General features: G+C 37.8%; 1 protein-coding gene across 3 annotated transcripts in view; it reads left to right on the forward strand.

The window, feature by feature from the left end:
- WDR7 (WD repeat domain 7) overlaps window positions 1-13,518 on the forward strand; it is a 287,924-nt gene that overhangs the window by 29,368 nt on the left and 245,038 nt on the right. For 2 of the 3 annotated variants that reach the window (XM_024580302.4, XM_024580301.4), the window contains exons 8-12: window positions 243-388; window positions 744-846; window positions 3,093-3,234; window positions 3,483-3,731; window positions 4,507-4,727. In XM_024580302.4, coding sequence (XP_024436070.2) covers window positions 243-388; window positions 744-846; window positions 3,093-3,234; window positions 3,483-3,731; window positions 4,507-4,727 — 861 coding nt within the window. Of the gene's footprint in view, window positions 1-242; window positions 389-743; window positions 847-3,092; window positions 3,250-3,482; window positions 3,732-4,506; window positions 4,728-13,518 lie in introns of all 3 variants that reach the window. The other variant, XM_024580299.4, reaches the window with a different exon arrangement.

Raw genomic sequence — 13,518 nt, forward strand, 5'->3', positions numbered from 1 at the left:
GCCCTGTCCTGCTCCGCCTGTCCTGCTTTGCTGTCTGACCCCCCAGGGGGGTCCTCCTGGGGTTTCCCTACAGGCGTGGTCACCTTGCCCCTCGCTCACTGACAAAACGTCTTTAACTGACGGGCAACTTGAAAGGCCTGAGGTGCTGAAATGGAGTCTAGAAGTTTTTTCTTTCTTTTAAAGTTGGAATGTGGCTGCTGTCTCCACCGCAGACTAGACTGTGACTTTCTTACTCCTCGTAGGTGTTTGACGCTGGAGACTATTCCCTGCTGTGCTCCGGCCCCAGTGAGAACGGACAGACGTGGACTGGAGGTGACTTTGTGTCAGCAGACAAAGTGATCATTTGGACTGAAAATGGGCAAAGTTATATTTACAAACTTCCTGCCAGGTATTCAATAAGTAATAAGGTAGAACTTTAATCATAAGCAAAAGATTTTGAATTTGGGGTATAACCTGGAAATATGAAAACACGTGTAGTGTAAATATTTAATTAGTGTAGGTAAAAAAAAAATCTCAGCGCTTCTTGAGTTAGATGAGTAGTTGCAGTTTAACTTCTCAGTACAAAAATTAGGCGGGTTATTTTTTGAAACAGGATATTTTAATGACATTCTTATTTAATTTAATGCTAAATTAACTATAATTAAAAAAACCACTTTTTTGTTCATGTCAAAACCCGCATCATGTGGACTGACAAAATACGCAGTGACCATTTTAATTGAATGTTGAGTTTTTCTCACTTTCAGTTGCCTTCCAGCTAGCGACTCATTCCGCAGTGATGTGGGGAAAGCAGTTGAAAATTTAATTCCTCCTGTACAGCATAGCTTCTTGGCTCGAACAGATAAAGAGGTAAGATTTTTCAGGTATCATTTATAGTTGATAATTACATTGAAAATTTTTCATAACTATTTTTTGGTGCCTTTGGGTAGCTAATCACTTGAAAGGTTCAATACAGTTCAAGGCCCTGCGTTAGGTACTGTAAAACCCTTTGACATGGCCGGTTATAAGCACAGTTTTAATATGCGCATACCTTAAACATACATTAAGCCTACAATAGCATTCACCATTCTCTGGGAATCCGAACGATTTAATGCTGAACATAGTGAAATGACCTTTTTGATGAAGTTTGTATTGACGGTGTGCATTTATTTTTTGCTCTCATGCGATTGTTAGCGTAGTGACCGATGGAACATCCCTATGAAAGGGCAAACATCATCACGTAATACTGCTTACTAGTAAGAGTTCATTGCTTCAACAGGGCATTGCGTATCTCCCCCAAAAACAAGTGCTTTAAATGATTAGACTTTAGACTCGAAGAATAAAAGAAGTTTTTCTCTGTTAAAATCAAAGTTTATTAGGATTTCTTAAAGCTTGGTTATATCAATTTAAAGTTGAAATGCAACAGCTTCGTACTGAATTTTCAACTCTTAGTACTGGGTCTTTACTAGTAAGAAAGAAGCTTTGGTTTTAGAAGTACAGTTTCCTTTATACCTGGGCTTCCACAGCTTATCATTCTGAACATTTGGTTCCATCTGTGTGAGGAAAGACGATCGGGGGAAGGGAACTGGTATTTACCATGAATATTTTGATACACAGAATTTATACATGCATGCACAATTGAGGTCTTTCAGGTCTTCTATAACCTATCCTTCATTCTCCTGACTTCAGCTTCCACTTGCTACTCTCCAATCCAGACAGTCACTCCCAGTGAAAGTAAGGGGTAGGTTTTTATAAAAAATATACGCAAACAAAACAAAATAAATACATTTCCTGTTTCTTTAAATAGCAGCTCCTCAGTACATTTTAAATTAGAATACATTAGTATGTTCTGTGAGGCACTCATTTATTGAAATACAGAATATTGGTTATTACAGCTGCCATAGCAACTTCTCCTTGTTTAGCATGTTATGGATGAAAACTTTCAGTGATTTTCAGGGTTCAGGAAAGGTCAAATAATTGATTATGCTTTGTGTGTGTGTGTGTGTGTGTACACATAGTTCTAAAGGCTAGTGCTTTTTAGGATAACAATACCAAACATGTAATTAGGTTATTTGTTACTCTAATTGTCAAAACTGAAGTCTGTTTATTATTGCTTTTCAGGATAGGATTCTATGTTTTAATATTCAAGTATCTGTTAATTGATACATCTAAACTTTAATTTAGGATTCTGCCACTATTTAGAACTTTCAGATAAATGATCTCACTGAAGGCACAAGATCTTAAGCAGAAAACTAATTTTTTTTTTAAATGAAAGTATACGTATTTTTTTTCTAGAATTTTTTTTCTAGTAGTTTATAGCTAACATATTGGGCTAGATTCAAATGGATTATGTGAATGTGGCCAAGTGAAATGTTACATGATTAGCTGAAGAATATCCTCACTTTAAAAAAATGGAGCCTTCCAGTTGCACAAAGTTGGTATTTTAATATTGCTGCTATTTTTAGTGACTAATCAGGAATGGGCAAAAGGCTAGGATTAGCCAGTTCTCCCCTTTTGACCTTTTGAGTGGAGACTACTTTTTAGTACAGAGTGCTATGTCTTTGTATTAATTATTTAATAATGGACAGTTAAGTAAATTGCATTGCGGTGGTGACTAACCAGTTTTGTGTTTTGCTCATCCTCACCCGAGGACATGCTTACAATTTTAGAGTGAGGGAAAGGCAGGGAGAGGGAGAGAGGGAGAGAAACATCGATGTGAGAGAGGTACCCTTCATAATATGCACCTGACCAGGGATTGAACCTGCGACCTTTTGGTTTACGGAATAGTGCTCCAACCAACTGAGCCACACTGGCCAGGGAGACTAATCAGTTTTTATAAAGCAGCAAGTAAGAATATAAATAACTAATTCTATAGAAAGGGTATAAATGTAATTTTTATTTCTTTGTGTTATACTGGATTTGAATATTAATTGACATGTATATCAGTGCTACAAAATTACATTAAAATATTGTTGAATACTCATACTATAAATTCTGGTTTTTCTTTACTCTGGTACTGAGGCAAATCACTTATCATCCTTATGTGAAACAATGTTAATGTGTGAAATATTTTGTTTAAAACGTTGGCTAAAGGTATGTGAACAATTTTTTTTCAGTTGCTAATTTGTCCTCCTGTTACTCGGTTCTTCTACGGAGCCAGGGAACACTCCCATAAACTGTTAATTCAGGGAGATTCTTCTGGAAGATTGAATATTTGGAACGTATCAGACACTCCTGATAAACAGGAAGGTGAAGAAGGTAATAGTGAGTCAGGTACAGCAATTTCTTAATTCCGAGTTCTTTTAATTTAACAACCTAAATACTAGCCACTGAATAACAGGTGTCATGTCATGCCATTTTCTTCTTAGAATTATGGTTGATGACAATTGTCATTCTTTGGTATATTACTAAATCAACTCTAAGCATGTTTATTTTAATATTTTTAAATTTTTTTCTAACATGCACAATGTTTTTTCTTTTTTTTATGCACGACCAAACCTTCACAGGACTGGAAATAACAACTTCCGTTAGTTTGCAAGAGGCTTTTGATAAGCTCATTCCTTGTCCTGCCGGAATTATAGACCAGCTGAGTGTGATTCCCACTAGTAACGAACCTCTTAAAGTGACCGCGAGTGTGTACATACCAGCACACGGACGACTCGTGTGTGGCCGCGAAGACGGAAGCATCGTCATTGTGCCCGCCACCCAGACCGCCATCGTGCAGCTGCTGCAGGGGGAACACATGCTCCGAAGAGGTAGACCACAGCCCTGCCAGTGTCTGAGAGCCTGGGGAGCTCTAGGGCCACGGCGCCCGCAACGCCTGCGCTCGGGCTCAGCTAACACGGTGCACCCAGCAAACGCAGTGCACCCAGCGAATGCAGTGCGTGGGTGCAGTTGTTCGTGTGCTGAGCGGTGGGCGGGGTTTAGTGTGCAGACGAGAAAGTACACGGTGCCTGTTCTTGGAATAAGCACCATTAGATTGTGAATAACAAAGCATCCAGTTTTATCTCTTTGATGAATATTAACAGTTCCATTTACTCATTGTCACCTCTATGGTGTACTGAATAATTACCATTATTGTCCTTAATGCTGATAATCTTTCAGAACACTGCTCTCCAGTGGAAATATATATATGTAACAATGAGTATAATTTTCTAGTAGCCACGTTAAAAAAGTAAAAACGAAGCAGGTAAAATTAGTTATAATAATGTATTTTATTTAACCCGTACAGCAAAACTATTTTCATTTCAGTGAGATAGTTATCGTTATTTTGTGTTCTAAGGCGTTGAATTCTCATGTACGTTTTCCATGTACAGCACATGGGAGTCTGGACGAGCTGCATGTTAAGTGCTCGATGCTGTCACTCGGCTGGTAGCTGCTGTAGTGGACAGAGCAGTTTTAGAAGATAAAATCAGAAGCCTTTTCTTTGTTGAAATTTGTAGCTGTTTTGACGATTCATGTTTACTTTTATTTGTTGAAACTTTGTAAGACTTTTATTTTCCCATTTTAAATCCAAAACCTCATTCGCAGGTTGGCCACCTCACAGAACTCTCCGTGGTCATCGGAACAAAGTCACATGTTTGCTATATCCTCATCAGGTCTCAGCTCGCTACGACCAAAGACACCTGGTATCTGGAGGTGTGGATTTTTCGGTCATAATTTGGGACATATTTTCTGGAGAAATGAAACATATCTTCTGTGTACATGGTGGCGAGATTACTCAACTCCTAGTTCCACCTGAAAACTGTAGTGTAAGTTGATCAAAAAAAGATTGCTTTACTGTGCTAGAGCGGAGTTATGTTTCTATCAGGCTTAATGTAAGTGGAGCCTAGAGTCACTTAAAAGAAATGTGACAAGAGAATTCACAAAACTCTTTTAACTTTAAAACTAAATAATGGTAACATGTAAAGCTTAGGCACTGTCATGATTATTTACTGTTGGGCACATAGAAATAGAAGATGTCTATCATGTTTTTCCTTGTTATTTCCTCCTAAAGAGCATGTCTTTCAAACATAGTAGCAGTTTAGAATATGTTTATTGGATGAAGCTTCAATTTTCTGTTTAAAATAATTTTAACATCCCCAAAGACATTCTACAGTCTCATTATTTTCAGGTCTATCTGAGCAAAAAGACAGGTAAGGTATACTTTGGTAGAGGCAAAAATATTTATCAATACTTATAAGTAGGGCTTGTTTGTACGAACAATTACTGTGTCAAGGGAAAGTGTATCAGGCACTGGTAGTGACTTTGGAAACTTGTGTGCATCCCTTCGTGAAAGTGAGTTGCTTTCTCAGGGACAATTGTGTCAGTTAGTCTCTGATATCAGATGTAAAATCAATGATTTCAGACCTAGGAGACTTGGGAGCTTAGGATTGATAAGTAAGAGACTTATAATTAGTTAATCAAGAACTTGTTCGTGTGATTAGCCACCTTTGTGTGCATATTCACCCTCTCCTCATGCACACACGCACACACATGCACACAAACACACCATCTTCTTGCACACATGTTTCATACTTGTCATAATCTATTCGCTGTCACAGTTATGGTCTTCCTGAATTAAAAAATATTTTACTCGTTTATCTGCAGTTTCACAGCGTCTTATTTCAAAATCCAAGAAATTTTTCTTGGCCTTTCTGCCCATTTAATTTTCCTGATAATGTATTTTATCTGTCCTATCAGGGCTAGATTTTGATTTGATATTGGTGGCATTGTAAGAAGTCCTAGTACCAGCATCTCTCTCATTTTTTCTGCCAGATTGACAGTAATTCAGGGTCTTAATCATTCTCTTTCCTCTTTTTAATTCCTGTCTTTTCCTTTCATTTTCTTCCACATGGGTGGTTAGTTTCATATCTTTATCACTGTGAAAAATTCCCATGCATTTACTTGAATAACCAATTTTATGTCATATTTTAGTGACATAGGCAATACTTTGGCACTCAGAAGTGACAGCACTGTTACAACCCTGGCCTAAAATTTATTTTACAGTAGTTATGCATCGTAAAGAAGCAGGAGCATTTTTATCACTGACTGTACTTTTGGTGACCTAATAATTTGATGCTGAAATTTGTTATTTAGATTAATTTTTATCAGTTTAGAACAACCATTTTTGATGTGGATGATATTTTAAATGTGAATAAAACATTTGAAACATGCTGTTCATATATAATTGTGTGTACAATTTAAAGGAAAATTTGCTTAGGGTGGTTTACATGAGGTCATGGTTCCTGTTTGAATTACATTAATATGGCCATGTTTTATCTTACGTGTTAGTATGAGTGCATTTTCTGGTTAAGTTTTTGAAAATTTTAAATGGTGTTTAATAAAATGTTTTTGACCGACTGCATTTAAAAGTAGTGTTTGGTGAGGACACTACTTAGTAGACAATACGTGTAACTAAGGAGAGAATGGGCTCCCCTGCCTAGACCACGAGTGGGCCAGCGCCGCTAGCTGCCTGGGGGATGTGGAGAAGAGAGGCGCAGACCAGGGACTTGGGGTGTGTGACCTGTGATTTACTTAACAATAGAGACTTTCGTGTTTATAAGGGACTGTCAAAAGTGCTGGTGAAGACAATGTTGATTATTTAACCAGTAAATAAGGACTGCCTAGTTAGTAACCTTTCCACTTAACTGCTGGTTTTAGGTACACCAGCTAATGTGCTTAAAGATCTGAGAACCTAACTGAGTAATAAAAGGCTAGAAAGAATTTGGTATTTGCTAAATGTTTAGCAAGTGACTCTTGCTGAAATTAGAGTTAACCATATTATATGCTTGTCCTAATGCTTGAATTTGAAATGCCTCTTCATAAATTGATCCAGTGTCTCTTTTTTAGCAGAAAATTTTTTTATTTTAAAGTTGTAATCTCTGGTAGTTGGAAGATTATAAAATTGACCAAAGATAATGATTAAAGATAAAACCTGGAAAGTTTGCCATCTGCCTTTTTGATTAGAATAGAATTCGGTATTTATCTTAGGTATATTCAGAAAGAAGTTCGGTTTTGACTTCTTGCAATGTTTTTTTTTCAAAGAAAAGATGTTTTAAAACAGAAATGTTAGTTGTACTTTTAAAATTACTTAAATCATAAATAAGAATGGTCAAGGTTGATGATTTTTTTTCTTATTTTATAATCATATTTCATGTTTCCCCAAATGTAGAAGGCTGTTAAGCAGAAGTGCTAAGAGAGTCATCGTTTGTCTCCTAGCTTAGGCACCATCCTCACTGTCCCGTGAAGAAAAAGGAAGTCCTCTCTGCTGGGTGGAGAGGTCGGTGCCGCTGGAGCCGGGGGTGGGAGGCTTCTCTAACAGACCTGTGGGACTTGACTTTGGGATGGGTGCTAGAGCTTGTAGTTTTGAGAGCTCTAAAATTAGGTTATTTGCTTTTTCTGTTTCTTTTTAAGCATATGGAATACAGAGGAAAAAAATTTAAGGTTGTTGCTTTTTTTCTTTTTGGTGGTTTAGGCTCTCGATAAAACAAAATGGACTGTATGAAAGATACATGTACATGTGAAAGAAAAGTAACATGAAACTGTATACTTAAACAGGATTTGAATAAAATATAGTAAAATTGGAAGGCAAGGACCTACATCCAAGATTACTGTATCCAGCGAAGCTATCATTTAGAATGGAAGGGCAGATAAAGTGCTTCTCAGATAAGGTCAACTTAAAGGAGTTCATCATCACCAAGCCCTTATTATATGAAATGTTAAAGGGATTTATCTAAGAAAAAGAAGATAAAAAATATGAACAGTAAAAATGACAGCAAACTCACAGTTATTAACAACCACACCTAAACCAAAATCAAAAGCAAACTAAGCAAACAACTAGAACAGGAACAGAACCACAGAAATGGAGATCACATGAAGGGTTATCAACAGGGGAGGGGGAGAGAGCGGGGAAAGGTACAGAGAATAAGTAGCATAAATGGTAGGTAGAAAATAGACAGGGGGAGGGTAAGAATAGTATAGGAAATGTAGAAGCCAAAGAACTTATAAGTATGACCCATGGACATAAACTATAGGGGGGGAATGTGGGAGGGAGGGGGTAGGCAGGATGGAGTGAAGTGAAGTGGGGGAAACAGGATAACTGTAATAGCATAATCAATAAATATATTAAAAGAAAAACCAAAAAAAATTCCTATACCATTTTTGTTTATCATTCCAAGTTCATTGTTTATAAATGAATGGTTTGACCTTATTTATTACTATTTAGTTATGATAGTTCTTAGGCAGTGTTAATAGGATTTACATTTAATTTTATTTTTATTTTATTATTAAATTGGATTTCCACTTCAAATAATCACATAGAAGACTTTTTAGAAAAATCTTTTAAAAATAGGCTTGCTAAATTTTAACTGACAATAAATTTTCTTCTGCACTTAGAATATTATTTACTGTGGTTTCTTAAAAATATTTTATAAATAGGTAATGATGCACATAGTATAAAGTGTGAAAGATATGAAAGGTTGTGAATGAAAAAACAAGTCTCCATTTTTCTCCAGTTCTCCAGCCATGTGGTGCTCTTAACCTGGAGTGCGGTGTCTTATAATCCGTCAGAGATTTTCTGTGCTGTTTCAGTACTTCAGAACTATATCATTTCAGTTTGATCTTGCTCAAATAACTAATAAGTTTAAGCGATTCAGTGGTTAGAGATAGAATGCTTGTTAGATTTCGAGAGCGGTCAGAGGAAGGTTAGGGTGAATTTTCAAAATCTGAGCTCTAGGTGGTAGAAGCCGAAGGAGAGCAGCAGGTGCCGGGAAGCACCAGGGAGCGAGCCACGGAGAGGGAGGCAGGTACTGCCCACAGCAGAAGCCTCCGAACCTCCAGCATGGGGTTCAGTAGTCGCAGAGAGGAGCGACTCGATCTCTTCCCTCCCACCCTCCAGCCAGGCTGTCTTTCCTTCCCTGCTCATTCATCATTTTCCTTTTACCATAGCTTCTCGTGTGAAGGAGTACACTCTCCAAGACCCGAGAACGTTTTATTTTCACACAGTTTATTTTCAGAGAAAGAAACTAGGCTTTGAACAAAAATTAGGAGAAGAAATAATTTAAAACTCAACAGTGCTTTAAAATTTTTTTTCCTTAATAAGTCAGGTAGATAAGATTGACCAGGATAAAAATTCAGAAAATTAAAAAATTACCCCAGTGACCCCATGGTATAGTTCTTAACAGTTGGACTGTACCGATGCCTTTGTGCGGAGCTCTCCACGGTTCCTCAGCTGATTCGTGCTGCAGGGGCTGCATTAGAAGTGTGGCCTCTGACACGGAGCCTTTGTGTGCATGATGCAGTATGATCCATTTGTTTACATTTTAAATGCAGACAAATCTATACTACGTAATTCAGGACATATGAATAGGTCGTGAAAGCATTAAAATTAAACCAAAGAGAAGTTAGTGCCAAAATAGATTCAACTTTGATTTGGGGAGTGAGAAGAATGAGTATGGAAGGGAACAAAAAAAATGACTTCTTTAAGTATCATGTTATATTTACTTTTAGTAAGCATATTTAATATTTATTTTCTTCTCTCATTGGCATGTATGATTGATTTGTCAGGGCTTTTTGCTACTGCTAGAACTTTATTCAGAATAGAATTTTTAGAAAATGTTTCAAAATTAATTGCCTAGTATCAATAATATATGTTTCTCTGTGTGAGTATATAGGCTAAGTTCTTTAACAGATTGGTTTTGTTAAAAAAATTATTTTATTGTTGTTGAAGTACAGTTGTCTGCATATACCTCCCACGACTCCCTCACACCCCCGCCATCCCCACCTTAATAGATTAGTTTTAAAAAATGATTATTTTTCATGTACCTATATCATGTTACTAAACATTTAAGTTCATATAATTTCCCAAAGTATCCAGAAGGGGGCAGCATGGATTTACGAAACGGGAGTGCGAGTTACCTGACCTGAATATTGGAGTTCTATTAGAGTTCGTGCCTTCGTTTGGCAATTATCAGATCCTTAGCTCCTACAGAGAGATGTAATAATGTGAATGGTATATGTATGTATACAATGTGGCTAATGTTGACAGCTGGTAAAAGCAATGAACAAATGAGGTTTTCTTCTTAATAGAATGTACTTTTCATTCTGAAAAATTACCTAACGCTTTTGCCTGAATTAGCTCTTATCTTCTTGAATGTGGACTTTTGTTATTGTTTTAACTTGACTATTACATTTAACAAACAATGTCTATAATTATAGCATAGTCTCTGAAGCCAAGCGGGGTAAATTTTGTAAATGCAAGTTGAGCAAAAGCCAGAAGCAGACCTGTCGTTAGTTTTCTACAGTATGCCACAGAAGACACAATGTTACGTGATATTCTTTTTTCTCCTCAAACTTACTAGTAATTCCCTTAGATTTTGAGGGCCGATGTTTGTATGTATTCAGTACTGTCCTTTGAAGTTAACTTTTATTTTTTGAGTTAAATAGTGCAATTGTATAAAATACAGACATTTTCTAAACACGGTCTGGTCATCCTTCCGTGTCACTAGGTATGTCCCAGTATAATTTTTGATGTTGTTCTATAGTTTATTTAACTTTATCAAAATTTGAAAATGTGGGGGTGAAAATTAGTACAGCTAAGTGTTTTTGCATATCTGGAGTAATTTTTTAAGATAAATTCTTAAATATGTAATTGCTGTATAAAAGGGCATGTTAATTTTTAAAGGCTTTTGAATAGGTATTGCCAAATTGCCCTTCAAAGGCTTAAGAATAGGTTAATACAACCACCGTTTTACTCCCTTGATTTCTCCATTATCCCGTTCATGATCGTTTAGGTCTTGCTAGTTTTCTGGGCTTGGCAGAGGCTGTGTGTAGAGTCTGTGTGAGCATCCAGCGCTCATTCCCATCTGAAAGCACGAATGTGTCCCTGATACCTGGTTGTTCATTCTGATTAGTTTATATTTTATTCTTTGTAACTTTATGTTCTCCAGACTTTTACCGCTGTTACTGTTGTACTCAAGACAAAAAGAATAAAATTGTCTTGCTGTGGGTATTTTCTAGGTGTTCAAATATCACAGCAGGCCCTGTGCAGGAGGCTGAAAGTGGCCGCGATGCCCTAGGAGAGTATTGGTGAGGTGCCTCCCCACAGTGACGAGGGAGATGGCACTCCTGGCCTGGCAGTACTGCCGAGGTGCCAGGCACCTTAGAAATGTGGAAACCCCTCTGTTTTGGGACGGGTCCTTCAGATCTTATGTCATATCCTTGCTGGTAGGGAAGATGACATTGGCATGAAATCCATTTTTGTAATAGTCTGAGATGATTAGGTGCTAAACTTTGTGAACAAAATGATCAATTATTTTAACTTTTTATTTTGGGCTGAAAAGGTAGTATGATACAAGGCAAGGACTAATTTTTCTGGAGTAACTTATTGTAAAATGATTTCAAAATGAGTTAAAATTTCTTTTAAAATGGCAGAAATTATTAGAAAAAGTAAATGACCTTTAAGGTGTCTATTGAATTAGGTACAGCATATTTTTGAGTAGTCATTTATTTAGCAAATACCTGAGTGCCTGCCACATTCCAGGTATTCAAGGACCAGGCATATAAATAGTGGATACGGTCTCCCTGTCTGATAGAATTTCCTCTAACACTGGAGCCATACTAGAAAACAAGCCATTATAATGCGGCACGGCGAACATTGACGTACCTGTTCCGCAGCCTCCCCAGTTACAAGGCCCTCCGGGAGGTCCTGGAAGCAGTACCTAGTACTCCAGCTTTGGGGGTTTGGGAAGACTTTCAAGACAGGTGTCTGTTTGGATTTATTAATTTTTAAATGTACTTGAATGTATTCAGATGCATTGAGTGTATTTGAAGGTCTCAGTTTTGTAGATGTGTGTGAAATCACATGTATTGGAACAGCCTCTGTGTGCAGAGGCACCTACTACGGTGCATGTCGTGGGAAGTATCAGGAGCACGTGAAACACTGTTCCAACCAGCACCTGGTGGGTGTAACACGGCAAACACTGACAGGAATCTGCCCCATGTGTACATTCCTTCGGAAATAATGACCGAGAGATCAGGGTAATGGTTTTGTGTGTGTGCTGCAAACCAGCTGTGTGTGACACCATCGGGGCCCTTGATTGACCTTTGCAAAACCTTGGGCAGCATGACCCCCGAGGATCAAGGGGGATGCTTGGCTCCAGTTACTGCTTTTCTTAGCGTATCAGTTGTGGGCTAGACACACCTTTCTTGCTCAGTCGTGGACACTGAAGATTAGGTTTCTCTGTGTTCTTTGATGTAGACTTAAAAGCAAGCCAGCATCCTTTCTAAACAAAGAGGTATTTGGGGCATATATGTTCCATTAATTTACCGCTAGGAAAGTGATACAGTTTCTCTTAGTATCTTCATTTGTAAAAAGTGGGGATAGTACTTATTAACCCACTTGTTTCCATGAGGAAGGAAGAAGTAGTTCATGGTTCTCTCAAGGTATGTAAATTCAGTGTTCATTTCTTGTAAGGATACCGGTATGATCGGGATATATAGGTGGGGACCAAGTGGCAGAGTCAAAACTACAAGGTCAGATGGATGGTGCCATTCAGGTCCTAAGTGAGGAGTCTGTACGTAGAAAGGGCAGGACCGCCAGCCGCGGGGAGTCCTCATTCAGTGTACTCTGGTGAGTGAGGCCCTGTGCTACAGAACACGCGTGTCCCCGAGGGTCTGCAGCTCCAGCTTTGGGTGTGGGGTTGGGCAGTAACTTTAGTCAGTTGACTGGCATTCAGAAAAGGGGAAAAGGGCAACACTTTTAAGTTTCTCAAAACCTTGGAATATTTTCAGAGTCTGCAGATTTGGCTGTCTCAGTCTCTAAACTAACAAATTATCTCACTTATTTAAAAAGATCTTTTTTCTCTGATGTCTTATCAATCTTACATTAAATTCATCAAAATTTATTTTATTTTATTTTTTTAAAGATTTAATTTATTTATTTTTAGAGAGAGGAGAAGAGAGGGAGAAAGAGAGGGAGAGAAACATTGATTGGTTGCCTCTCATTCGCCCCCAACTGGCTACCCGGCCTGCAACCCAGGCATGTGCCCTCACTGGGAATTGAACCAGTGACCCTTTGGTTCACAGTCTGGTGCTCAGTCCACTGAGCCACACCAGCCAGGGCGAATTCATTTTTTAATTTGTTGTTTTACTAATAAGGGAGCAGTCGAAGAAAGGTGAAGTTCTAATTAGCCCATTATTTCTTCATTTCTTCATGGTTATCTTGTATGTAGTGAATGAATGAAGGTACTAAAAATAGCCCTTAAAAGTCTTAATTTTCATATAGAACATAATTACCCAATTAGAAAAAAACAATCAGTGTTTTTGTTAGACCAGGTGGTCTTATCTCTAGAATAGCTGTTAAAGCAAACACCTCTCTCTCTCTCTCTCTCTCTGTCTCTGTCTCTGTCTCTGTCTCCCTCCTCCCTCCCTCTCCCTCTCTCTCCCTCTCTCTCTGCGCCTCCCTCTCTCTCTCTTTTTAAAGAAGGATTAGCTATGGATTAGTGAAAAATTTTTTTTATCTATAATAGTTTTGTGAAAGTGTGGAAATGGAATTAATATTTG

Source organism: Desmodus rotundus, chromosome 10 (assembly GCF_022682495.2).
Source record: "Desmodus rotundus isolate HL8 chromosome 10, HLdesRot8A.1, whole genome shotgun sequence".
Lineage (NCBI taxonomy): Eukaryota > Metazoa > Chordata > Mammalia > Chiroptera > Phyllostomidae > Desmodus > Desmodus rotundus.